At 36.7% G+C, this 27,527-nt stretch overlaps 3 protein-coding genes across 18 annotated transcripts in view; 1 reads left to right on the top strand and 2 right to left on the bottom strand.

The window, feature by feature from the left end:
- TFB1M (transcription factor B1, mitochondrial) lies at window positions 1-26,356 on the top strand. Of its 7 annotated transcripts, none has more exons than XM_072926972.1 (9): window positions 1-94; window positions 736-893; window positions 2,391-2,542; window positions 6,649-6,757; window positions 7,312-7,463; window positions 11,605-11,724; window positions 11,930-11,962; window positions 22,638-22,765; window positions 25,435-26,356. In XM_072926972.1, the coding sequence occupies exons 2-9, from the start codon at window positions 761-763 to the stop codon at window positions 25,694-25,696; spliced, it is 1,089 nt and encodes a 362-aa protein (XP_072783073.1). In that variant the 5' UTR covers window positions 1-94; window positions 736-760; the 3' UTR covers window positions 25,697-26,356. The 7 variants fall into 7 exon arrangements, with proteins under 7 accessions (XP_072783073.1, XP_072783074.1, XP_030123919.1 ...); XM_072926973.1 differs by lacking the exon at window positions 1-94 and adding an exon at window positions 117-291; XM_072926971.1 differs by lacking the exon at window positions 1-94 and adding an exon at window positions 352-641.
- CLDN20 (claudin 20) lies at window positions 15,496-18,806 on the bottom strand. Its single transcript, XM_030268060.4, has 2 exons — window positions 18,644-18,806; window positions 15,496-16,615 (listed from the first exon to the last, which is right to left on the bottom strand). Exon 2 carries the CDS (start codon window positions 16,529-16,531, stop codon window positions 15,872-15,874), a length of 660 nt encoding a protein of 219 aa, XP_030123920.1. The 5' UTR covers window positions 16,532-16,615; window positions 18,644-18,806; the 3' UTR covers window positions 15,496-15,871.
- TIAM2 (TIAM Rac1 associated GEF 2) overlaps window positions 26,291-27,527 on the bottom strand; it is an 82,386-nt gene continuing 81,149 nt past the window's right edge. For all 10 annotated transcript variants that reach the window (XM_072926964.1, XM_072926966.1, XM_072926965.1 and 7 more), the window contains one exon: window positions 26,291-27,527. In XM_072926964.1, the coding sequence (XP_072783065.1) occupies window positions 26,884-27,527 (644 nt within the window). In that variant the 3' untranslated portion in view covers window positions 26,291-26,883.

Below are 27,527 nucleotides of genomic sequence, written 5' to 3'. Positions count from 1 at the left end.
ACTGCTCATTTCCTACTCGCCCACAGCGCCCAGCCCGGCCCCCGGCTCCCAGCGCGCATGCGCAGCGCGGCCCGTCTCCCCCGCGCGCAGCCAGGTAAGGCGCTGGGACAGCCGCATGCGCAGCGCTGCGCCCCTTTCTCTTCCGGGTTGGCGCCCGCTGCGCCCTGTGAGGAGCCGCGGCGCCGGCGGGACACCGTTCCAAGCGTCCCTTGCCGCTGGGAGAGCCGGGGAGGGAGAAAGCGCCTGCGGCGGCGGCGGCGGGGCCCTCCCGGTCCGGCCCAGCCCAGCCCGGTGCGTGCGGCGGCACCACGCGCTGTCCCGCCCCTGCGCTGGGCCTCCCCAGCCGCGCTGACGGCGTCTGCGCCTGCGCAGTCGGGCCGCGCCGCCCGGGGCTGTGCTGGCGTTTCGTGTGAATTAAACACGTTCTGTCTGTACATGCTGCCGTGAAGTCGTTCCACTTACTGGCTCTTCTCTAAAGCAATGAAAGACATCGAGTAATTGCGGGAGGGCTTGGTTTTACCTGAGCCTTTGGCAGATCTGCAAATTGGACTTGCCCCAGTACCCCGAATTCGTGCCTGGCATAAACTCTACATCCAAAAGTCAAAGCAGTGATGTTTGGAGTTTAGTCCTCCTAATGATTTGTAAATCACACCTTAATTTGTAAGCTTAGTAGTGTTTGTAATGTAATTTTAATTCGTTGTCTGTAATAGAGTAATCTTTTCGGTGTCTCTCTAGGAGGAAGGAATGAGAGCTTTATCTTATGGCTGCTCCAGGAAAGGTGGCAGCTTTCCGTCTGCCTCCCCTGCCAACTATTGGAGAGATTATTAAACTCTTTCGCCTTAAAGCACTGAAACAGCTTTCCCAGAACTTTCTACTGGATTTGCGATTGACAGGTTAAATATTTTATTCTAATATTTTTAGCTAGCATAGAACATGTGTCCCAGTTTTTGTCAGAATCCTGAGTATAGCTAAGGAGATGATGTTTGCATAATAACGTTTGCCAGAGTAATGGCAGCTCGATTGGTAAACCTTTATAAGACCTTTCTTAACAGTAGTTTTAGGTTAGGCTAATTGCTTATACTTACTCCTCAAAAATAAGTTTCTTTTGAAATTGAAGTGTAATTTTTCTTACATAGAAATGTTATTCCTATATAAAATATGGGTTATTGACTGAAATGCAAAAAATCTAAACCAAATTAGTACTTGTATCGTTTGGGTACTGTTTTGGTTTATAAGTTTGACTTAAAAATTGGCTTTTTTTTTCAGATTATTCTGTATCGTAGAAAGCATGTAACACTTTGTGCAGTTTAGAGTTTCCTTTCTGCTGTAGATAGGAGAGTAATTTGTCTCAGTTTATCAGAAGTGTAGCTTTTTTGAGCCAGTTGCATTGTTCTGAACAATTCTTTTTTTTTTCAGCTTTGTATCAGTGGTGGGTGACAAAGCTGGCACTGTTCTGTCAGTCAGGGGTCGGTGTCTTCACTGGCACAGTGGTGGCTGAATTTTGCATTTAGAAATGCAGTACAATTTCATGTTGCTAATGATTTGATTTTGTTTGACAATTCAGACTGATACAAATTCAGAACATGAAACTCTGTTCCACTTACTGAACAACCGGACTCCTACCCCAGAACAAAGATGTCTGCATGCTGTTAGTAAAACTTTACAAGTAGACAAGACTTTGGTTATTTTTTATTGCATATATAAGAGATCATGGAGTGAGCAGCATGATTTCTGTCAGTATCCTCTCTCCATGCTTCCCTTCATTTCACTAGCTAAATTTTCTAGTCCTCAATCTGTCTTCTTTAGTGTCTATAATACTTTCTAATGTTGTCTCGTTTCACTTTCACATGGGTATTCCTTCCTCACCTTTCAACTGCCCTGTTTTCTGTAGGTGCCAGTTGCCTGTGTTCCAGCTCTTCATTTAGTCCAGCTTCTCCCCCATAAAATTGCTAATTTTCATAGAGCTTTACTGTATCTTTCTTACTTCTTAAATCGCCTTGAAATAGAGGTGCTGTAGTGAAATACCTTTATAAGGACAAGTAATGAGACTTTAGTGTGTCAGACACAAGTGCTTGCTTGCAGCACAATAGTACTGCTAGTGTACAGAGGAGTGATATTCTCTTTTTATTTGGTTCTGTAATGAGCACAATAAATACTAAAGACATAAAACTAAAAATAGCCTTTTCTTAAATAGCTCAGTATATCTTGTAGTATGGAACAAATCTGAATTCTGTGCAGTCTGGCGGGCGCGTGATGATTTAACTGGGATGTGTCACTGTTTATGTCTGTTCTGAGATAAGCATGGTTGTGTAACAGTAAACAATGAGGTTATCTTGGTGAGCTGAATCTCCTGGAAAATAAAGGCTTAGTATGTTGTTTGTGTCTTGCAGACAAGATAGTGAAACAGGCTGGTGAGCTGAAAAATGCCCATGTTTGCGAAGTGGGCCCTGGGCCAGGAGGAATTACCAGATCCATTCTCAGTGCTGGTGTTGAACAACTCCTTTTAATTGAAAAAGATGCTCGATTTATTCCAGGATTGCAGGTACCAACTGGAGAATAATTTGTGTGCATATAACCACAGCATTGAATAAGAACATTCTGAGAACTTGGAGAGATTACAGGTGCCTCATTGGAATCTCAGCACTGAAAATAGGTTTGGTCCTGTGGCAGAAACCAGAGCTATAATTTGCTTGAAGATACACAGTATTGCAATTTATTGTTCCTGCTTTCTCATAGGCCCTTTAGGACCTTATCCTGCAACTGTTGTTTTTGAGGTTTTTTTCAGGCTTTGACATTTCAGGTGCATTTCATCATGCTGGTGAAATCATAATTTGAAGGCTGAATGTATAAATGGTTTTATATTTCATTTTAATCCCAATAATTTTGCTTTATAAAACTGAGAAGGTGTATCTCCAGTTAGTACAGTCAATATGGGTTAACATCCAGGTAGAGACGAAAAAAGCAAGCATCTATTTTACATTTTCAAAAAAGCACTCTTAAGCTTTTCTTCCTTTTTTTTTTTTTTTAATTGGTATAAGTTCATGAGTCATTGTGGCATTTTCAGATACCATCTACTTGTGGTGCTGGATATTTATGGAATTTGGCTGTATAAATTCATCGAGAAAAACAGAATCCAGAAATCTTAAAGTTTCATTGTTTTCTTATGTCTCTACAATCTCAGATTAGAACAATTCAAAGGGCTTTCCTTAAATTGCACTGTGTCTTTTTCACTAAATCAGCAGTGAAAATAAATAGATAGTATACTTGAGAACTGTTACTATCTCTTTAAATGATGAAAATAATGTAAGGTATGAATGAAACTGATCATACCCTGAAACTTCAATGTGCATGTAATTATGTCTTTGTGGGCTTAGCCATTAATAACATATAATATGCCATCTTCATCTTATGAAATGTGAAACCATGTTTTTACTTGATGGGTGTCAATCAGCATTTTTGTTTTAGATTTCGAGAACTGGTTTGGAACTTCAGAGAATTTGAGGTTAAATTACACTTGTTTTAGTTAAGAGAGCTTTTTAAGTACTTGGATAGTTTTGTTTCTGATCTTCTAAAATACATCCTCTGCAGCAGTTTTATCTGAATAAAAGTATGCTTCTTGGCATCTAAAATGAGCTTTTGGTATGTAATTATCTTTACTGTTCAAGTGACATAATGACATATTTTTAATTGCCAATCTCCTCAGAGTAGAAGTGAATGTCTGAATGAGGTTTTTGAACATAGAGGTGGTATAGCTCAGCAACAGAGGATGCGAATGAGCAAGAAATGTGTTGCAGCCATTAGTGTTCAATTTGTTGCTTTTTTTCCATACAAATAAGAAGATACATAACAGCGAATCTTTCTTTTCTAATGATGTGTGTTGAAATAACTTTTCTGGTTTCCCAAGCAAACTATCAAAACTCATGCTCATAAAATGTTTGAGATTTTAATAGGGGAAAATGTCAGAGATGAAAATAACAAGTGGGGACTATTACTTTAAATGTCTCTTAGGTACTTTTAAAATCGCTGATGCAAAGCATACAGCATTTTTCATTAACTGTTTTTCAAGCTGTGGTCTCTCACAAAACTGAAGTGGGGATATTCTTTACTGCAGAACTGAAATACAGTGAAGAACATATGTGTACTGAGTTAAAGTTTACACCAGCTGAGCGTCTGTCAGTTCTGTCTCAGTCTTAAAGAATCCCAACCTTTCTGCCATATGCCCTATTAGTTTTCAGGCTGGAAAGATTGATAAAGAGAGCAAGAGAATGCACTGAATACAGAATTATTCCAGGAACACCATTTCATGTTTTAAACAATGCCCTTTATGCCTCCTTTGTGCCCTTTTGGTTGTGGTTAAAGAATGAGATGGAACACTCTTGGCTGGTGTCCTTTATGCACAGCAGCTCCCGGAGCTGTGTTAGCTGCACACGTTTTCCCCTCAAAAGAAAAAAGCTTCACTGAGTTTCCAAGTCTTTATTTTAAATTAGAAATATAAGACAATGATTTTCTGGTCACAAATTAAATGCAATTCTCAGTTATGTATAGTGTGTTTCTCAGCAGCCCCTAAACTCAATCTTGATAAGAAAACTGTTATTAGCAAATGACACTGTTTTCTAACTTTATTAATCTTACATTATCTTTCAGTATAATCATGCTAGAGCATTTGTTACAGCTTCAAAGAAAGGTTTGACAAACCATGGCAGATTAGTGAATTCATATGTCACATAATTGCTAGTGTAATGCTGAAAAGTCCATTAAGTGGTTTGGAGTTGAGATTAGTTTTATTTTTTCTGTTTGGGAATAATTGCACTTAACACATGTAGGAACATTTAGGGTTTTTGTTAAGCTTTTATTGCTCTACATAAACTTAGCTTTTTTGATAATTAAAAAACGTAAACTTTTATTAAAAAAAATTTCATGACAATATTTTGTGAACTGTAGGAGAAAGCAGTATTTTCCTTTGGCTCAGAGAATTGTGAAAGCTCTTTGTTCCCCTGGGCATATAAACATCATTCAGATTGAAAATGGGACTACAATGATGAACAGTTTATTTTGGCAGTTAGGCCACTGGCACTTAACTGTTTATGAATTTGGATTTCAGTGCAAAAGCAAGGTTGTTCTTTGAGCAATTTCTCATTATTGTCTTACAGGATCAATAAATATCCCCAAATGTCATCTTTGAAAAAGTCTCTACTGCTTTTGAATTTTGCTCTTTGTGCATAATTTCATAGTGTAAGAGAAAAGATTCATACAACATTAAAAAAGCTTAACTAACTTTGATTATGGGAACTAACACCAAAAATTAAAGAATTGGTTGTCAAACTACAGCCAGCGCTGAGTTTGCATATCAGCCTTTATTAAATATGAGATAAGTTGTGCAAGTGGGCTGCAGAAGCTTACAATGAAGATGATTTTTTAATGTTTAGGAAGATAGAAATTGTTGAGATCTTCCCTCCTGCTAGATACTAATTTAATCTTTTAAGTGGATTCCTTGTTTTTTAATGGTAGAAGCGTAGACTACTACAGGGAGTATCAAGAGAATCTTTTCCACATTTTTCATGTAAAAGGAAAAATAAGTATTTCTGCAGCCTTGTATCACATGTGGCTGAAATTGGATAATAGGCCCTAAAGCTGTGGGGAAAACAAAAAAATCACATGAGCCCTTGTTTTCATAGGTAATTGATCTAAAAACCTTTCAAAACCTCCTGCTTGCATTATTATTTAAAGCAGATGAGGTCCTGATAGTGACCTGGGACTTGTTAATTGTTGTTGAAGAGATTCTTAGCAGTCTTTTCAAGTTTGAATTCTCTATTAAGAATTCTACATGTGTGAATAGTTAAGTGGTTACAGAATCACACATTAATCTATATCTAGTGTTTGCTTTTTGAAAGTAAATACTTGTCGGAATCTGCAGGTATTGATGATTCCGAGATTGTAGAAAGTCTCTGTCTTTCTGCCCCATTGCCAAAGAAGAAGCCATAATTCGTCTGTGCTGGTTTCAAGGTTGTTTATTCTTGCTTATCTCTAACATGTTCTGCTGCCCTGCCGCAGGTCTGTCCTGCAGGGCAGCGTGCGGGGCTCTGCCCCCAGTGGGATGTTACAAACATTATATACCAGAAACTACGTGTGCTATATTTACAATAATGTGCCAATATCTATCATCTACGTTGAACAGTGTGTCCCCAGCCTAAACCAACAGAAAAATGCCAACACTACAGTGAAACATGGAGGGCATGAAGAAGGAGAAAAAGGACAAGGCCAACCCAATTCCTCCATCTTGTCCCCTTTGAACCCCTAATCTAGAAACCTAAAATTTTACTTTTGCACCCATGCCACACTTAATTATTACTCATATCAAACACTCAGAGCTTGTAATTCATTCTGTAATGTTGAAAACTTTTGTACTCTGTGCTCTGTACAGGGGGGTTCCTGACCCCTGCCAGGGTCCCAGGCCCTCCAGGGCAGCCAAAGGGAAGCCCTGGATTCCCACAAATACTTACTAATCATGTTCTCCATTTTAACTCCTACTATGCTTTGCTGTACATTGAAGATAAATATATAGCAATGGTTTGATTCCTGCAGTGGCTGAAACTGGAAATCGGTTTGGTCAACACTCACTGTGGGTTCTGCTTGCTTGTTTACAAACAGATGCTCTCTGAAGCAGCTCCAGGAAAGGTGCGCATCGTTCATGGAGATATCCTGACCTATAAGATGGAGAAGGCTTTTCCAAAGCACTTAAAAAAAAGCTGGGATGATGGTTAGTATTTTCATTTTTTAGGGCTTCTGAGTTAGTCTTAAGTAGTGATAAAATTGAAGTTCACTCAGTGTAGGTGTTACTCTCTTCTGGTATATGTTAAAGAGGCAACTGTTTGGTATTTTGAGGGTTGTTAGCACTCAGTAAAATGCCTCTGGGAGGATGTGTTGGACAGAAGTATGAGTATGGCTATTTACTCTGTACCTAATAGTCAGACTTGTAAATCACAGGAACACTGTTTTGGTTTTGCCATTCTGGAGTAGCTCAGCTGGAATTTACTCATCAGCTGAAAATCATCTGAAAGCTACTGATTTCTTCAAATGTAAATGAGAAACAGACCTAACCCCTTTTTTTCTAAATACTGAGAGTAGTAACACAGTTTTGTCAGTGTAAGATGAGTATAAATGGACAGGCATAATTTTGGTGTGGCATAATAAAAAAATTTCCGTATTTTAAGTCTAGGTTGATAGGCATGTATCTTTCTTGTGTTTTATTTCTTAGCAAAATCTTAGCCAAAACTTTTTCACAGCTGTTTTTCTTCTGTCAAATGTCAACAGAACCACCAGATATACATATCATTGGGAATCTGCCCTTCAGTGTTTCAACTCCTCTAATCATCAAGTGGCTTGAGAATGTTTCAAAAAGGGATGGACCTTTTATTTATGGCAGGACACAGATGACACTGACTTTTCAAAAGGAAGTTGGGGAGGTAAAATTTTGGCATTTTTTCAATGTTGCATATTGTTAATATGCAATCTTTTGTTTAAAACTACAAACCCAGTTTTAGTTGACTTTGAAAAGAGAGTAAAAGGTTAGTTCCATTTTTAGTTTATGTGGTTATAAATTTTGCTGTGTTGATTATCTACTCTGATCCTTCCACAAGAATGTAATTTTTTTTCATGTCTTATGCAGGGTTATATTTCGTTGAGGTACTCTTTCTGTTCTTTTCTGTAGTCTGATTTCTTTGACATGAATAGATTGCACAGCACTCTTCTGTGTTTATTCTCTCACAGACATTTGTGCAACGTGTCATCAATCTGTTTTTCCTTACCTTTCATTCATCTCAAGAAACACTTATATTTTCTTTGTCCTCTTTATTAAAAATAATTTGTAAGAAACACCTTCCTTAAAATAAGGAAAAATAGAAGGTTACCATTATTTCCAGTTGTGATTAAGTACTTAAAACACAGGGGGTGTTTGTCAAGACCATGGAAATTGGCATTGGCTTTCTTGAATGACATCAGAATTATTAATGTGTTCTGCCATTCTTGTGTGTGTGAAAAGGCCTTAACTGACTTCTGTCACCGCAAGTCTAAGAGCAAATTGATATTTTATTTTGTATTAATAATTAGTTTCTCAAAGAAGGCTAGACTGATCTGCAGTGTACTAGTGTTAATGACAGATCAATTGGCTTACTCCACAGTGCTTTTAGACTTAAAAGTTTATTTCTATTGACATGGCATGAAACTTGTAAAACATATAAAACATAGAGAATGGAAAGCTTTTTTGCTTTGCAGTTATGGAAGCAGTCTGGCTTTTAACAAGCATCTCACTTGCATTTATAAAGAAAAAAAAGAGTTGCACATTAGCCTGAAAACTGAATCTCCATCTTATTACTTGTGTTTGTAACCTGCTGCGTTTTGTCTGTGCAGCCTCAATGTGTATGTTGTTTCAATTTTAATTCTTCAAAGTAAAAATTTGAATAGGAAACTTTTGCTGCTTTTTTTTTTTCTGTGAAAATTAGTAATAATTATATATGCAAGTAGAATGTCTGCTGTTATTTTTGGGGGTCAAAAAAACCCATATTGTGCCATCATTGCTCTAGCCTTGCAATCAAGATTGAAGAAGTATTTCCAGTAGGTAGCTCTAGAGAACACTAGGGACAAACATTTGGTGTGAAATAAACCAGATTTCTTAGTTCAGTTCTGGACTTAATTGGTGTCAGACAGAATCCATGTCTGTTTCCCAGAAGGACTTCATGTCACGTGAGGTTAAGCCTTGTTGCAAAATATGACTAATGGACTGTGATGTAAAATGCAGAGTGATGATAGGTAAGATGCATAGTTTTGTGATAGCAAAAATTCACCTAACACTGTGTGGGAGCATTCTGTCCTTTATATTGCTGTACCCAGCTGCATATGTCATTGGTGACATGTAGATTACGGTTCTTCTGCACCCAGTATTGCTCAATTAGGTGCAAAATACCATGCATACTTAAGGTCTTGTACATAAAACACTGAGGAGTTAGGAACACTAAGAAATGCAGTATGTTGTTCAAGGTCACACAGTGAATCAGTGTTAGTTGTTGTTGAGTTTATAATCTGAGTTCTCTTGATTTTGTTCAACACAGGTCTTTCTCAAAGGCAAAATTGTTCATGGTTTTTGGTTTGCATTTCCATTATTGGTTTGATAACATGAAAAGAAATAGTTTTAAAGGTACTATTTTATTTTATGATTAGGAGAAAGAACAATAATTAGGCTCTGTTCTTTTCTCCCGACCCTCTGGAGTTGCTTAAGATAACCACAGTAAATAGGTGTGTACAGGCATAGTCAGTATCAGGAAAGAGAGAACAGTGTAATGCAGATAATAGTGAGTTGCTACTGATATTTTTTGTATCTCTGGATTTGCAGTCTTGATAGGGAAATTTGGTGTCCTGCCTGGATACTTCTAAGCTAAGAGCCTAAATATCAAAGAAAGTCTGTGTATGTGTCATAAGCACAACGAAAGCATAAGATGAATCATGGAATGGAGTGACGTGCTTTATAATTAGTTAGGATACCTTGATGTTAATAGTAAAAAAGAGAAGCAATGTACTCTTATTTATGGTCAGACCCAGTATAACAGAGAAGTAAATACTTTTGTATTTTCTTGCTTTTCTGTTTCCTTGTAGCACAGCAATGTTGGTGTGAGTTATGTCACTAGACACCTACTACTGCAGCCCACTCTCTTCTGATATGATATAAATACATTGATTAAAGCTGATGAGAGCCAGCAGTTATTTTATATGCTGAATCTGAGGTCTGTTAAGGAGGATAAGGCCAAATATCCACATAATGAAAAATAGCATTTTTGAGTGTCAAACAGATAATTTGTTTTCTTTGTAGTTTAAATTTGTAAAATTGCTATTCACTTTGTGGGTAAGAACTTTTGTCCCAAATTCTTCAGTGTTTCATCTCAAATCTGTCGCCTAGGCCAGGTTCTTCCAGCCCACTTACTCTAAAATTGATCTTCTAACAGGGTCTGTTGCTATAGAACAAGGAGAAATGGTTTTAAACCAAAAGAAGGTAGATTTAGATACAAGGAAATAATTTTTTACAGTGAGGGTAGTGAAACAGCAGGTTGCCAAGAAATGGGGTAGATGCCCTATCGCTGGAAACCTTCAAGGTCAGGCAGGGCAGGTCTCTGAGCAAGCTGACCTTGCTGCACGTCTCCCTGCCCATGCTGGAGGTTTGTCTGGCTGATCCCGTGCAGGGGTGCTGTACACAAGTGTGTTCCTGCTTCTGTGGTTGAAGTGGTTTAAGATGTTACTCTCCAGATGTTAAATTATCCCTTCTGTAATTGAGAAGCAGGAACTTACTGGCTGAGACTTGGTAGTTGGTTTCTGGGAGAAGTAAAGATAGATTTGTTTGAATTGGTGCTGGACACAAGTGTTGCCATTAGGTCAGTTTCATTTCCACTGCGGAGGTTAAGGAAGTGCGTGTCAGATTGCATTGTTAAGACTTTGCAGTCTGGGTTTTTTTAGAGAATAATTTCCTCTGACACAACAATGAAGGTAGCTTTAAATGCTGGCATAGGCAGAAAGAATCACTGAGCATTCTTTCCAAAATGTTGTTGAAAAGCATTTATTTGCTCTGTGCTGAACTGCCTTTAGGAAGAGTTATTTGAAAAAATGTGAAATTTTGGCAACAGGTTTAACTTTTAGTTTTCAGGCATAAATTTAATAAGCATGGCAGCATTTCATGAGTAGGCTTTTCATATGGAACTACATGTTGTACAAATATTACCAGATATGCAAATTGGGATTTAGTTTGGTTTTTTTTTATTGAGGTGGTGGTGAATAAGAACATGAATTATCATGATTCTGTTTTTGTGTGTGTTAGTGAAATGATTTCTGTAATTTGAGACTTGTTTTACAAGATGCTTTATATGTTTCAATTTTGTTTGTGCAAGCAAAACACAATAAAATGTGTTTCTTGCCAGGTCAGAAAAGCATAGGAATCCTCTGTCCAAGCTACTATTTTGTAAAAAAATTAATGGGAAAATCAGAGTATACACGAATTGAGTTTTAAGTATTAAATGCTCTCACTGTTAGGCATTCTAAATTTATGTAAACTAGACCCAGCTTCCTGGCAAATATTTTAAGAGTAGACCAGTTAATTATGAAGAACTTTTGGTTTCTAGCCTATATTGAGTTTATGGAGCTTTGTTTCATCATGAAGAAGAAAAAAATGTCATAATATTTTATCCAGAAACAGGGAAGGAAAGGATTGTGAGAGTACTTTCAGCTGGTGTTAAGTTTGTTTTGAATTCTGCAGTCAGAATAGCTTTAGTTTTCTCTTGTATCCATACAAAATTCTTTTGACATTCATTTAGATCTGCAGAATTTCTAGGAGTTCTTTTTCATGTGCATTTGGTTGCAGGACTGAGATTGTAAATCAACGTGGTATTTTACTGAAATGCTGCTATATTGGATAAGAATATTTTAGATAAACTGGGCATACAAATTGATACAAGTTTTTAATGATTAACTGGTGTCTTAAATTTGATTATACTGAAAATCAGGCTTTAATACAACTGGTCATGTGGTCAGTTCAGTATTACTGATATACATGTTTTGATTTTCCCGTAGAGACTTACAGCTAATCCAGGAAGTAGCCAACGCAGCAGACTGTCCATCATGGCTCAGCATCTCTGCACTGTGGAAAACTGTTTCATAATTCCGGGTCAAGCCTTTGTTCCAAAGCCAGAGGTAGGTTTTCCTGTATTTATTTGTGGTTTTTGTTAATGTGTCCATCAAGAAATGTATCTTATTTTCACTAAGGAACATTGCTGGCTACTTTATTTGACCATCTCTGTATTACAAAGTGGAGTGATGTGAAATTCCTGTAAATGAAGCATGCTCATTCTGAGAAAGTGCTTTTTTTTTTTTTTTTTTTGTTTTCTTTTTTCCTCAGAACTTGGCTTTGACCTTCAAACCTATCTGCAAGGTCAGCATACTTCTTTGGGTGTTCTGGAGAGGGAGATTAGGATTTAATGTCAGGATGGTCTGCTAGGACTGAAGTATTTTTCGAAAGCCTGCTGTTTTACCATTTGCATTTATAAACAGTTTGGGAATTGTGCCTCAAGAATTTGATGGGTCTTTTCAAAGACTGTGTTAAGAAAAGCTTTTAATTTGTCACCTTTGTCAAACATCTCTAATTTTACCATGTCTATAATCTGTATGTTTCACCCCAGTCTTCTTTAGCATATTTTACTCCCTCCTATTTGCTACAGCAGTTTGTCAGCTGTATCCCACTGATTGTTTTAAAAAGTAACAATCTTTTCTCTCTTGTATATTCTTGAGTGAGTAGAGAACAATCTCTTTGTTGTTCTCTTATCTACTGCCACTGTTTTTTATTAACAGCCATTATGAGTACAGGAATCCAAAATTAAGAAATAATTCAGTATTTTGGATAAAAGCTTGTTTTGTTTTAGTTTGGATTTTTTTGTAAAAATTTGTGCCTGACTTTAAGTGATGTCTGTGTCCCTGAATGCATGTGGGAATCATAGGCTTATAGAAATATTTGGTTGGAAGGATGGTTGTCTAGCACCATTCCCATGCAATGAGCAGGAACAACTTCAACTACATGAGGTTGCTCAGAGCTCTTCCAATGTGATCTTGAATGTTTCCAGGGATGGGGCATCCACCATCTCTCTGGGCAACATGTCTGTGTTTTACCAGCCTCATTGTAAAAAGCTTCTTCGTTATATCTAATTTAAATCAACTCTCTGGGAGTTTAAAACCATCACTACTTGACCTATCAAACTGCTCTGGTGTTTCAGGAGTGAACTTGCAGCTTCCTCTTAAATTGATTGGTTCAGCTCTTCAATACATCTCCCTTCCCTTCTCCCTTGGTCCTTTTGACTTTTCTGGCATATCTCTTGAGAACCTTTGGAAGGTTATTTTCTTGTTTATTGCAGTAAATTTTAAGGCCTCTGTCTGGGTATATTTTGATGAAAATTTGAAATTCTGTTAGTATTTTTTTGGCAAGTAACTGTTTAAGCACGTTATATTGCAGCAGTCTATTGTGAGAGAAAATGACCATGCTTAAGAAACCTTATTTTTTGCTTTGAGGTTTTGGCTTAGGTTTTTTTTTCCAAGTTTCCTAGGTGAATGGAAAATAATTTCAGGATGCACTCTCACTGTCAAATATGTGAAATAGTTTAAATAAGGCTAAAATTCCAGTTTCATGGTGGGGATTTCTCAGTGGTGGGTACAACTTGAGTATTAATAAAGCTAATGTAATTAAAAGCCTTGTGCAGACTGTCCCAGAATTGGGAAGCTCTAATTGGTATTTCCATTTTTCTGTACTGAAAAGGCTGTATTTGACCAAGAGAGGTCACACACCTCTTGTAAGAGTAACACACTTATAATAACAACCTCTTGTAAGAGTTGTAACAGACAACTTGTAAGAGTTGTGACAAGTATCTTAGTATAATACTAACGCATCCTAGAGTCAGTTGGTGCTCTGTTGAATAAAAAAAGCAGTACAACTAAAGGCAGGCATATTTTTATTTTATGTATTTTTTGAGTTAAAACAAGTATTGCTTATATTGCAAAAGCAGAATTCTTTCAGACAGGACTGGCATATGTTTTCCCTATTATTTTGTTTCCTTCACACACCTGTTGTAGACTGATCTTGTGTTTTGTCCTTGTTCTTTTAGCTGTGGACTGACATGATTATAGATGCTACCATTTCTCATAGAATCTGTTTTATTGCAACGTATGGAATTTCTCATAGAATCTGCTTTTGCAACGTACTGTGAATGAAATGGCTCTGTTCTTTATTTTTGTTTCATAGCACAGCTACTTTATATAAAGTTTCAGGAAGAAAAATTTGCAGCATGTGTAACCAATAAACTTTGTTGTGCTCATGTTATGCCATTAGTACCTTTTCCTTACACCCTCCTGTAAAAATGCCTCTTGATTATAATTTTTGCAAACAGATTTAACTCATGCACATGGTAGTGATCATGGCTTAGTGTCATGTCAAACCCCTTTCTAAAGGTGGAGATGCATGTTTGTGTAAAGGAGTTGTTTACCTCATTTGCTCAATGCATGCATATTATTTCAACATTGCTATGAGTGTTGAGACATAAAAGATTCTTGGTTAATGGAATGGTAATGCACAACATTGTGTCTAGGAAAAAAAGAAATTTGCTTTTTGGTCATAGTGAAGTCTCTGCAATATCTAATAACTGCTGATAGTTGCATTAGGAATAGGGCAAATCAAGCTCCTTGATTAAAACGTAGGAAACTCAAGATAGGTATGTAACAGAAGAATAAAAACAAGATGTAATGCCATTCTGTGTGTGAAAAATGAAGACTCTTTATGAATAAAGACTACTTACATATTAAGTCCATAAAATAGTCCACTTTATCAAATGCTGTAGTAAAACATCTTTTTCCAACATACCAAACATTTTATGTTTAGGCTCCTTCATGGTCTTTTAGCAAAGTTTAGACTAGTACTGTGGGAAATGAAAGTTGTGTATAAATATGCAGAATAAATAGCAGTTGATTTTATTGAGAGACTCATCCAGCATCATGTTCCTAAATCTAAAGGCCTGTATCATACCTGTTTTCATTCTTGATTTGGTTCTCACTTAGGGAAATATTTAGGTCTCACACTGGCCAGTGACCAATACAAAAAAAACTGTGTGTTTAAAGAAAAGGTTAAAGGATTTAAGGTAATTATTCAAAGTAAGACAGTTAAAAGAATAGAGAAGCTGTCTCTTTTTTACTGTTGTATAGTACATTTTATAGTAATAGAATACCTGGGAGTGGGCCTGGAACAGATCCTACATGAATAATTAAAAGGACTTAAAAGGTTCTTTGAGAAGGTCAGAAATGTAGAAGGCAGTAAGTGGTTACTGTGTTATTTGAGCTGTTAATAACTGCCTTTAGCAAGTGTAAGCCAGAATGTTTACAGATGTTTCTTGAACATAGATAATTTGGCTTCTATCCTATTCATTACAATTTGCAGGTGTTTTCACAGTTATGTTTACATTTCTCTTGTACTACTGCTCATCTCTAACATTCACTGTGTAGTGATAGATTAGTAGCTATTGGTGGATGTCCAGCACACTTTCCTTTAACAATAATAAATGAAACCCACAGCAGGTGGCAGTTTTGGGCAGGAGAGCTGGTTTTGGCAAGAGCTGAATGGTACTGCTGATCCATCAGCCTGATATGCAAAGTCTACAGTGCAGCTGAGGTTTGGAGCCTTGAGCTTTTGTTGTGGATTTGTTTTGGTTGGTTGATTTTTTTTTTTTTTTTTTTTTTTTTTTTTTACAAAATCTAGTTACCAAGGCAATTTAGAATTGAAAATGAAAGGCAGATGTGTCCGCTTTTTTAAAACCTTTGAATTGGGCTTCTTGGACAAACAGTTTCTGGGTTTTTCTTACCTTGCATCATAAATGAAATCAAGATAGAAATGTAAAATACGGTGTAAAATGTCATATATTATTGAAAGTCTGATTCACTAAACAGAAAGCAGTTAGGTTTTAATCATCTTTGCTGTAACAAGACATTGATGCATGAATTGTACAGTCAGTTATGTTTTTAGAATAGCTCCTTTTTCTTCAACAAGTGTAACTTGGGAAGTCAGAAAGAAGGGTTTGAAAAATCAACAAAATAAAGTACTCTAATAGCAGACAAGTATCTTTTCCCACTCCTTCCTTTTTGTGGATGCCCCTATAAATGAAATACCTTGCATAAGCATAACTGCAACCCAGATACAGGAAAGATTAAGTGCTATGTTATACATTCATTGAAATAACCAAGCTACACTTAACACACAAAAAGCCCCCTTGAATGAATAGAAATACTTCAATGGATAGAAGTAACTATTTATTTATACGTAGTCCTTCAGGCTGTAACCTGCATTGCTCTCCTGCTCTGTGGATGGGAAATGGTGCTGCTTCGGAGGGTAAATCCATGCTCCTTGCTGCCTTTTAAAACAGGAAGAGCAGAAGATCACACCTGCGATAAGCAGAAAACCCGCTGAGATGAATCCAGTATAAACTGCTCCTCCCGGTTCGTGTTTACTACTCTCTGGAACGGTCTGGTCCAGGAAATTGGAAATAATTTCTCTTGTGTACCAGCACGTTGGTACTAATCCAAAGATTCCTGCAAGAATGAAGCAGATTCCTCCAGCAAAACAAGCATTATTTTTGCTGTCAGTATCCCCTCCCAGCCTTGTGCATTTCATTCCGACTGTAGTGATGCAGATCCCAAAGGCTGATAGGATACACGACAGTACCATGGTGGTCCGTGCAACCTGGATGTAGACGGGGAGAGAGAGAATCGAGTATTTCAGGGTACAGCTGAACATCCCAGTGCTGTACCACGTGCAGTCCATCCAAAGTCCTTGCATCTGTGTTATAGCTGTTATGATATTTGAGCCAACGTCTGCATTTACCTTCCAGTTGGGTAGCAAGGTGGCTGCGATATCTCCAAAAACACCAAACAAAGCCAGAATAAAAGCAAAGAACTGCAGACTTGCTGATGCCATGATGGTTATCTTCTGTCACCTTTTGTCTGCCTTTTCTCTCGTGGAAATGAGTAACTGTGAGCTTCGTAGCCAAGCTGTGGCCGTCTGTGCAACACGGAGGAAAGGGGAGGAGGAGAAGTTGGAGGGGGAAAGGAAAAGAAATCAGCAAACAAAAAAGCTTGCATTTAAAATTAGAGCTATCTGAATGAATATCTAATATGACCCTGCAGCAGCTGAGCTGCTGTACACAAGGTACTTGAACAGAGATGATGGCAAATGGACAGTGCTTTAGAATTGCTTGTAAAAAGGAGCTGCTGCCCTTTCATACATGATTGCAAGCCATCAAGCAAAACTTACTTTACTGCAGTTGGTTTTGGTAATATAGCATACACATTGCATGCTTACTAGACAAATACACATTGTAAATGGAACACTAGAAACTTGCAGATGAGAAGTCATTGTGGTAGGAAAACACACTGGTAGAAAATATATTGTACTTTTCAGGTACCTTGTTTAAGTGTCTTGATAGCTGTAGTCAGCTGTTTTTTATAACAATGGGTACTGTTATACTATCTCCTATTTTAATTATGATTAAGCGTAACCCCTTATTTCTGTTTTTTAAATATTACCCGTTCATCTTTTTATTAAATGTTACAAAATATCTTGGCTTTGGAGGAGAATAAAATAGAATTTAGGTTTTGCATTTTCACAATTAGTCACATGACTTTTCTAAATCAATATTTAATTTTATTTAATTTTTATTTAAACTTGCCAGTTTTTTATTTTCAGTGATTTCTGTTCCTTGACTTAAATTAGCAATATTTAGGAAGCCATAAGACTGAATTTGGTCTTCTTCTGTCTCTAAAATAATGTTTTTAATACTGGTAAAGAACAGCTTATTTGTGGAAGTGCCTTTTTTTTAATCAGTCACCTGTCTAAAATAATTTGCAAATTTACCATTTAGCAAACTGCCGGAAGTGGCAATTAATAAAAATAATTTTAAAAGCTCCTTGCTATTCTTTTATAAGGAGTCCAGTTTCATTTGACAGATGAGAACATTTTGGGCAGTGTGATTACTGTACAGCTGGGAAGACAGAACTGTTGCTGTCACCTCAGCTGGACTGTTGGATTGCAGATGCAGAACATGGTTTGAAACCTCTGAGAGGAGGATTAAAAAGTGGTACCCTGCTTTGCCTTCTGCATGGGGCTGTATAATTGGTAGGTTTTGTCTTTTATCAGTAGTATACAAAGGGCAGGCTTCTGTCTTAGACAGCATGATCCAGACTTTCAAGCTAAATAGGTACAATGATATTAAAATAGGTCTTCAGCATTAGAACTCATTTGAAAATCCATAATAATAAGGAATAAAATTAAAATAAGGGGAATACAAAAATATTTGTAGTATTGTACTCTTGTTTCAGTTCATTAAGCATAAGACAACAAGGTTTTGATCATTATGTATTCTATCAGTCTTTAGTGGCATTTCCGAACTAATTTATATATTTATCTTTTATAAGTATAACACTGTTATCCTCTTTTATAATATATAGTTTAATTCTCTATCTTTTCTCTATATATATATTTTATATCTTTATACGCTAATATTTTTGTATTGTATTTATTTCAGGTAATTGTTCAAGGATGTGCTAACTTGGTCCAGCATCTATATATTAAAAATACTTAAAGTTAAGGTGAAAATACTAACAGCTATTCATTGTTAAAACCTTATTTCAAAGACCTGCCTATTTCCAAATCCCTTCAGTTTGTTCATGCTGGGAAGAGATGTTCTGGCAGATACATATCATTTGCTGTACAGGCCCCTGGGAAAGATGGCTTAACTTCCTTTTACAGGAGGAACTGACAGGTCTGGGTCACTCAAAACTCATTCAAAAACTCATTCATATTCTCATTCATGTTCTGAAAAAGCTAATCAGTATTCTCAATCAGCCTTTTTCATTACTTGCTTTTTAAAAATCAGTATATAAAAACACACAAGCAAAACACTGCAAATGGTAGCTATACATTACATTTAATGGGGTGAACCAAGTTAAAGGTATGATAATTTCAAGTATAAACACTACAGTTGTAATTTAAAAAACAGTTATGTTTCATTTATGTTTGTGAAGGACTTACTGCTGGTTGTGAAGTCTGAGATGTTTTCTTCACTGTAGATGTCCTGGTAAATGCAGTTTCTCTTGAATGCAACTATCCCTTCTCATATAAAACTGCATTGGCATGTATTAACAAAATTTCTTGGAATGTTGTTTTTTTTCTGTTCTCCACAGCAAGTGCATTACTGCTGTTTGTTCCCTCTCTTAGTTCCATCTAACCGAGAATAAAGGAGTACTTTGTTTAATGAGTTTTGTTTGAAAAACACTCAGTAAGGGAAAGCAAAGAGATTATGGAATAAAACTGACGGCGGCCTTTAGTCCTAAATACATAATAATGCCCAGGTTCTATGATGGAAAGTGTGAGCAGTGATTAAATGGAGTAAAATCTTGAGAATCCAGAAACTGTAGACTTACAGGTGGGGGGAAAAATCATTTAAGTTGTACTGAGAACCCGAGAGTTTTCTTGTTTGTCAGTTGTTGTTTTTTTCATCACAGATAATCTTATTAAGAGTTTAAGTTTACTAGAAAAGAACTTTACAATTTGTTTTAATTTGTAATTGGACCAGCAGGACACTTCTGTTCAACTGCAGGCTTTGCTTATCAGTTCCTGATAGCTTTAGCCTTCCATAGATTATCCTGTAACTTGTTACCTTTGTATAAGACTGTACAAAAAAATAAGGGAATAAAGCCACTGATAAGGCTTCCATGGTAAATGCAACACATCAGAGAAGTGGCCTCGACAAGTTGGTGTGAGAAATCAAGAAGTTGGGAGAAAGGTCTTGCTCATAGCAGCAGTGATATACCCACAGGTTCTGTACCTGACCTCATGTCTCTTGTGATTCTGTTTCTGAGCCTGGTGTGAACGGGCTTACTGCAGAGCTCTTCTTACACAGAAATTAGTTTTATTAGTGTGGAGGCATAGTTACTTTCTGCTGGAAGTGAGCCAAAAGTAAACTCTCCTCAGAACAAGATTGTGCTATTTGTTGCACATATCTGGTGTTAGACCTAACATTTGTAGTAGACGGATAAAATAGTACTGAATACTTGGATTGTGAAAGTGCTGGCTTAGAACTATCTCAGTAGGATCTCAAGCAGTCTGTTTTAATGAAATTGTAATATATTCTGCTTTGGTTTTAGTTCCCTATGAGTAAATGACATCTTGAGGAAAGGTTATGTGGGTTTGCTTTTAATACAGCCCTGTTGCAAGGTACATGTATTGCCCATTATGAGACCTTTGTTGTCAGCAGTTAGTAAAAATTGTCTCACTTAAGCTTATTCTGATTTAGTGTGTTGATTTCATTAGCAAGGCAGCAGACTTGTGTGAATTAAATTGTACACTGTTATGTGTTCCTCCTACCCTACCAGAACATAAGCCTTCATTGTACAGTTGTACTAAAACAGTAAGGGGTGAATAATTGCTGTACTTTTGACAATTTGGGATGTATCAATTGAATGATTTTCTTATTCACTATTTTGTAAGACTTGAGTGTTATTTTGTAAATATTTCTAAAATACTTGGTTGGGTGAAAAGCATTACTAGTAAAGTTATCAAATCAAGATGTGTATTTTAAGTGTTCCTATGTACTCTATTTGCTTTCATAATTCTACTCTCTATTTGATACATATTAAAAGGTATGGGGAAAATAGCATGTATGATTTTAAAGGAGTGGCCATTTACAAATGAAAAGCTTTCCCCTGTATCTGTTGCTATAGTAACCAAGCAGCTTTCCTGGGGTCCAAAGAAAACCGTGTCTATAATGGAGCTGAGAAGTGCTGTGTTTTGTTTCAGAAGCAGAAATTATTGCCTACTGGCCTTGAGATAGCAGATTGAGCTGTTTGGCTCTAAAGCTGTACACAGATTATGTGGTTTTTTTTCCTTCAGAAATTTTTGTTCAAGATGTGGCGCTGACTCCCAAAGAGCCCTTATTTCTCACTTATGAGTATTTCAGCAAAATTGAGGTGACTAGGTGATGCCACATGGACTCTGGTTGTTTTCTTACCCCTAATTTTGTGGGGGTAATACCTTGTTATAGTTCCTGACCAAAATGTAGATAAACATCTGCATGTGCCCTTAGTATTTCTGTTCAAGGAGCTGATTGGATATGTGAAGTGTGTCTTTGTTCTGTTCAAAAAGATTAACTTTTCTTATACTCAATGTGAACACAAGTTTTTTTTTCTATATCCCTGTGGTCTTCCGTATAGGAGCAACCCATAGCAAAGTCAGGTGCTCTGAACACTTGAGAAATTAAAATCTGCTTTGGGAAATAAATTATGTGTGTTTCACTGCAGATTCCATATGTCAAGTTTCTTTGTCACCTGATTTTTGAATACACTCTTGTGTTTCACATTTCAGTAATTTTAAATATTTTCTCTGTTGTATTTTTAACTCTAGCTTTCAGAGAAGGTGGACAACTAAAAAAAAATACTCCAGTAGTATATACTTGGGATCAGCAGTGCTAACACTGGGAACTTGCTGTGGGTTTTTTCTTCATCAGCACCATTAATTGGTATTTTATTTCTTTTCTCTAGGCAGAATTTTTGCTCAGCTTTGTAAGTTTTATCTACATGAAAAGATTATATTGTTTAGATTTTAAAATTCTTTGAAATTTGTGTTGTAGAGGCATTTGTACTGGATAGATGTACTTAACAGCTCAGCTGTTCCCACAGAAATACGAAAATGGATGGGATGGTACCTTTGTGTCAGATTATGTTCACATCAGAAGTTGCTATGAGCAGTTTTGGTTGAAGCAGTAGGAGGAACACTTTCTTTTTTGAAGTACTCTCATGGTCTGGGTTATCTCGAGCAATTGGTACACTGAGACTGTGGTTCAAGCAGCAGCTGTTCTTTGGTCTGATTGTGTCTCTTTTTTTCTGTTAGAACTAGCACGTGTGATGATAAATTCATGTTCTGTGAGTGCCAGTATTGACTGTCAGATCCTTTTTAAAAATTCAGTGATTGCCTGTCATTTCAGCAGACTCTTTTTAATAAGAGACTAATTTTTTTTTAATCTGGTACTTACAAATTTGTACAGTACTTGTACACATCGTACAAGTTTTCAATGTGCTCCTCCACAGAAATGTTTCCTTTTTATTGTTGTTAATCTCTAGTTTGGAAGATTAACTGCTTTATTTGTTGTTGTGCAGAAGTGGAGTTTTAGTCCAGCTCCTAATTTTTAATACAGAAGTCTGAATTCAGAAAGTTTCTATATAATACAGTTATAATATATAATATAGTTGCATGGCATACATATATATACACACTCACATAAAAAATATAAAGTGTGTATATATTATTTCAGTCTGTTTTCAGACACAGAGCAAGTGACTATTCTGTGAACCAGTCTGGTTTGAGAACTATAAAATAATCTACTCAAGCTTATCTTTGTGGAATCAGTCAAACATTTTGGATGAACTGTGATACACAGTGTAAATACAGAATTGTGTGGTCACTTAAACTGAGTGCACTTATTTCTACCTACAATTCCTTTAAATAGAATAGAAATCTTAAAACATTGAAAAGCAATTCCTTGGCTTACATTTTAGAAAAGCCCTGGAGCAACAGAAAACTTATCGGGAATGGGTTTGATTTCTAATTATAATACCAATTTTCTCCAGCTGCCCTTCAGCCTGTGTATCAAATATTATCTAATTTGTGTATTCTGTCAGAATTATCATGTGGAAGGATCTGAAGACAGAAGTGCTAATTACTTTACAGATTACATGAAAGTTGCTCTAAATGGACAAAGTGCCATGGGGGTAAAAAGTACTAAGTACTGATGGCATGTGAACTAATTGGAAATATGTAGATAACTAAGACTAAAATTCTGCAGCGTCTTGAAAGCTAAGGCAAATCTTTTTATTCCATACCATGACATTAGTCATTCCACAGCTGGCTTACCTCCTGCAAGAATGCCTTCCTATATTGTGCCTGTTTGCTGATGTCTAGCCAGGTAACTTAGAAGTAATGTGTCTCAGAGGAAGATGTCTACTCTAATTTATCTTTCTTTTCTGTATAGGTGGATGTGGCTGTGGTGCATTTCACTCCATTGGTGCAACCAAAGATAGAGCAGCCATTTGAGCTGGTAGAAAAAGTGGTTCAAAGTGTTTTTCAGTTCAGAAGAAAATACTGCTTCCGTGGAATTGAGTAAGTATTTTTAATGAAAAATTCCCAGGTAAAGTTTTTGTAAATGCAGCGCTACTAAATCAGCTATGCATTTGGTTTTATTCCAGTTTTAAATCTGTTGTCATAGTTCATCAGATCTTTCTTTTCAGAATGGTTTCTGGACACAAAAGTATGAGATTAATATGTAATGTAATTATGTAATAATTAGTTGTGTATTTTTGTTAGTGCAGTTGAAGTTATTAAAAATCACTAGGATAAAGTGGTCGTCTTTTCAATAATTTGTCTGTTGCAGAAAGGAAAAAAACCCAACCCAACCACAAAAACTACAGAATAATTGAGTTAAAAACCAAAAGTATCAACATGCAGAACCAAAGATGGTAGTGTGAGGAGTATGTCATCTGTAGGAAGTTTTACTTATTTGGGGATAATGTCAAAAGGTCTAATTATGGAGTTCTTACTGGCTTTTAAAAAATCCTGGTATCTTACTGAGGGAATTTTATTAGGTTCTCTGATGTGAGAAACCTGCAGTCTTTTTGCCAAGGATCCTGTTTAAATTCCAACACTGCCATGTGTCTGAATTACTATTGGCAATTACTATTGGCACTGTAGAATGTGTGACAGAGATGCTGTTATGACTAGAGGTGTCTGCTGCAGCCTGGGCTCCCTGAATGTTGCTGGGCATAGTTTTGGCCCTGATGCAGTCTAGAATTAGGGTGGATACTACCCTACTCTACTACAAGCCTTCTATGTCACTGTTTTAAATAGAAACAAAGAATTTTACATCTAGTTTTGGGTTGTTAGATTCTTTTTCCTTGAGGCTGTGAATGCCTTTGATACGTGGGATGCAGACATTGGATCTAAAGGAGTGTAGGTTTCTCTGTGTTAAAGTTTGAGTATGTATTTGGAAGTGTTTAGAAAATGTCCAAACTCTAGACTGGTTTGGTTTTGACTTACAAAAGTCAAAAGGGTGGTGATGGTTTTTTTCTTTTTTTTTTTTCTTTTTTTCTACTGTGGAGGAATGGTTTCTCTTGACAATGTAAGCAGAAAGCACATGCAATCAGCATATCTATGTTGTGTACAGTATTGTACACAACAAAGTTGTGTTTTTAAACCAAAGTTTAAAAAAAATCTCCCAGCTTCTGTGTAATCTCAAATTGCTAATAACTGCTTTACATTCTTTTGAGGCAAGGAGGGGGAACTGAACTTTTGGACATCACGTATTCCCCTAGCAGCTTATCATACCTTAGCCCTAGTTTGCTGCTAAGAAACACAATCCTCTTATTCTTTAGCTGACCTGAAAAATATAGAAATTTTGGTGTATAAAAAAGCTGTAAAGTTCATCATAAGGTTCTCTATCACACAGACTGTATGAAAACAAGGCAATAGGATCACTTTATATTTGTGTATGAGTTCTGGGATTTGAGATGTGAAATACAAGATTGTGCTATGAAGTCCATACTATAGTTTGAGTTGTGATTCATGACATTTGTATGATGGTTCATAGTCTGTTAAGAAAAGACTAGGTACACTTTGCTCCTGGTATTTTTTTTGAACTATGGAGTCAAAGGAAAGAGGGGATACTGAAATAAAAATTGACCCACTGCTGACCTAGATGCTGAACTAACGGGGACATTTTGACAAAAGCCAGAAGTAGCATATACAGGTTTCCCAGAAGTTTCATTTTTCACTTATAATTTTAAACCCTTTCTTAACTTTGTGTTCTATGTACCCACCAGGAAACAACTATCATTTCTTGCACAAAGCCTTTGGACTAGTTTGTCCAGACAACCTGCCAAACACATCTTGGGGGGTTTGGGGGGGCAGGGTATGTGTTCCTGTATTAGATGCACAATATTTTTAGGTATTATGTATATAACACGGATAGAATTTAAGAATTGAGAAATGCTCATGAATCATGTTCAGATTTTTTGCCTTTCTGGCCTCTTTTAGACTGAGAACTACTGCTAATAAGAGGTGGTCCTTTAAATAGTTTGCACTGTGTAGTATGTATTTTTGTGTGACATTAAAAATCACTTACCTATTACTCTTCATTCAAATTTGGGGAATTTCTCAGAGAGAGGTGCTAATGGATCTAGCTCTAGAGTAGATGTACTGATGTGCCTATCTGTGAACAATGACAAAGCTGAAAACAAAATCTAGGACTCCTGCCACATTCTCCCACATTCTAAATATTAAAAAGTGAATGGCAATTAAATGCTCTTTCTTCTTTCTTGGCTTTTTTTTCTGACATTAGAATTAGGGTATTAATGACAAGTGATAACTGTATTTTCTATTGGAATGGAACAGTCTGAAAGAAAGTAATATTTATTTGAATCTGATCTGTTTCGCACAGTTGAATCTGTTGTTGCTTTCTAAATATGAGGCTAATTCTAAGAAGGCTCTGTGCTTGTAACCATACCCAAAGCTCTTTTTAATGTTAACTAACATGAACATACATGCGTTTAGTCTATAATGTATGTATGTGCTATGGTGTCATAATTTGCATTTGCAGAAAAAGGACACTTATATGTTTCCATTGCTCAGATAATGAAGTATTTTAAGAGGGCCAGAGCTAAAATAGTGACATAATTAATACAGGTTTACTAGTAAGTAAATTTCATGTTACTCTTAAGGAAAATGTAATTGTCTGTGTGAATTGCTGAAATTTTTCTTAACCCCATATCTTTTAGGACCTTGTTTCCTGAAAATGGGCGCTTGAAAAGAACAGAACAGCTGATGATGACAGCAAATGTTGATCCAACTCTGCGTCCTTTTCAGCTCTCTATGTCACAGTTTAGAAACCTGTGCAATGCATACAGGAAAATGTGTGATGAAGACCCAAGCCTTTTTGTGTTCAACTACAGAGAAGAACTGCGGCAAAAGAAGATGACAAGAAGTTTACTTGGAAGTACTGGTCAGCCTGAACAGACTGAAGAGGAAAATCAGCTGTAACAGCACAATTCTCATTTTTTTAAACTAGTTTTAACTCCTTGATCTGCAGGTGTTGACTCAGTAAAAGAAGGTTTAGATGGTCCTACATCTGTGCAGATATGAAAGACTTACTTTTGAGGAAGTGGTAGAGAGAGAAGGCATCTCTCTATTCCATTCAGCTGCAGACAAAAGGGAAGGGACAATCCAGGGATTTTTTTTTACCTCAGGGAAATGGCTAGAACACATACTGAGAAACAAGGTGCATTGTGAGACAGTAATTAAGTTGCAATACTTCTGATATAATTTAATTCTGTGTGAATGAAAGTGCTTTACTGAAATTGAAGAAAAATACTTTTCAGATATCAGCACATAAGATAGTGTTGGGTTTTTGTGCTTTTTTTATCCTGGAACATCCTACTGTGCAGAATAATTTAAAAAACAGAAGCCAAGATTCTTATAAATACACTCAAGTGACTGGCTTACAGGAGGATAAAGTGCACCAATTGCCTCAAGGTCTGCTAATACTCTTCTCATTTATGCAGAAGCAAAGAATTTGAGACTTAAAGCTCCAGTTACAGAAAAGCAGCACAATAAAAAGTAGAAAACATGGCTAAGTACAATACTTATTTGTCTTTTACTGTACAGGCTCATAGAGAAAATAAAAAATACAGTCAAATAAAAGATTACAGGCCAAGCTTTGTTTCTGTATTTACACATATGTATAAAGTATAAACAGCATTGAAACGTACAAAAATGAAACTTCTGCACTGTTGTGCACTAAAACACATTAAAATAACTTAATTGTGCTTTAAATAAAGCAAACATGAAAACCAAAGAAATAAAATGCCCAAGGTATTGAAAAATTCAGTTTGCAATGCTACTTTCCATTGTAAACCCCTCTGCCACTCACTAGCACCTTTTCCACATTACTTAAAATATTAACGAGGCCATCCCCAAGAACACTACATTGTCTTAATAAATGTTTGAAAGGGATGAACTAATTTACAAACCTGGGCCAACTTAATCTATTTTTGATCCACAATAAATTAAAATAACTTAAGAATCCTTTACAGCTGTTTTTGAGCAGAAATGTATTAGTGCACAAAATCAGAGAGTAGTTTTCCTGCAGCTTCCATGAATTTACTAGTTTTAAAGCAAAATGTTTGTTGAATTTTATGTGGACTTCAAATGAATGTTTTAATATTGAGCTAGGATTTTCCATGCCTCTCCACAGCTTCATAAAAACAGTCCTCATTAACTACAGATGTTAAACTCTGGACACTAAATTCTCTCTCTAAAATAGAGTTCAGATCCAGGTTCGCAGCATCAGAGTGACTGTCAAGGGATTGGTGACGTTCTTGCATTGCCATTAGAGTTCCTCTGCTACGCTTTGTGCTGTTTAGTTTTCTCTTCACTGGGCAGAAATGGCCCCGCACGAGCTTTGGATGCTCTGCTATCTGAAAGCCATCTTCTTCCTCATTTTCAGCAGCCTGATCCTGTTCAGAGTCAGCACTGGGTTCCTCTGAAATCTTCAGCCGCTGGAACTGTATTTCAATGTCTTTTGTAGGGCTGCCTTTCTTTAGGTTCTGATAGTCCTCGTCATCGTCATCATCACTGAGAATATCGGATTCTTTGACAAGAACATTAGAAAAGTCAGATGCAGTGCTCTCTGCATGTTTATCGGGAGATGAATTTTTGGTCTCCTGGATGCTCTCAGAAGTGTGGCAGCTGCTACTCTGAGTGCTGCTGCTTAGGCTGCACTCATCAGAGTCCTGGAAGGTGCCTTTCCCCTGGTCACCATTCCATTCGCTACTGGACGACTTCTTCAGTACCTTCAAGGATCTCGTGGAAG

This window comes from Taeniopygia guttata, chromosome 3 (genome assembly GCF_048771995.1).
Source record: "Taeniopygia guttata chromosome 3, bTaeGut7.mat, whole genome shotgun sequence".
Taxonomy (NCBI): Eukaryota; Metazoa; Chordata; class Aves; order Passeriformes; family Estrildidae; genus Taeniopygia; species Taeniopygia guttata.
This window is presented reverse-complemented; position numbering and strand designations above follow the sequence as displayed.

Excerpts from the sequence above, each read along its gene's own strand:
- TFB1M (XM_072926972.1), top strand. The coding sequence starts at position 761 with ATGGCTGCTCCAGGAAAGGTGGCAGCTTTCCGTCTGCCTCCCCTGCCA. Across the intron at positions 11,725-11,929 it reads CCTTTGTTCCAAAGCCAGAG|AACTTGGCTTTGACCTTCAA; the intron begins GTAGGTTTTCCT and ends TTTTTTCCTCAG. Across the intron at positions 22,766-25,434 it reads TACTGCTTCCGTGGAATTGA|GACCTTGTTTCCTGAAAATG; the intron begins GTAAGTATTTTT and ends CATATCTTTTAG.
- CLDN20 (XM_030268060.4), bottom strand. The coding sequence starts at position 16,531 with ATGGCATCAGCAAGTCTGCAGTTCTTTGCTTTTATTCTGGCTTTGTTT.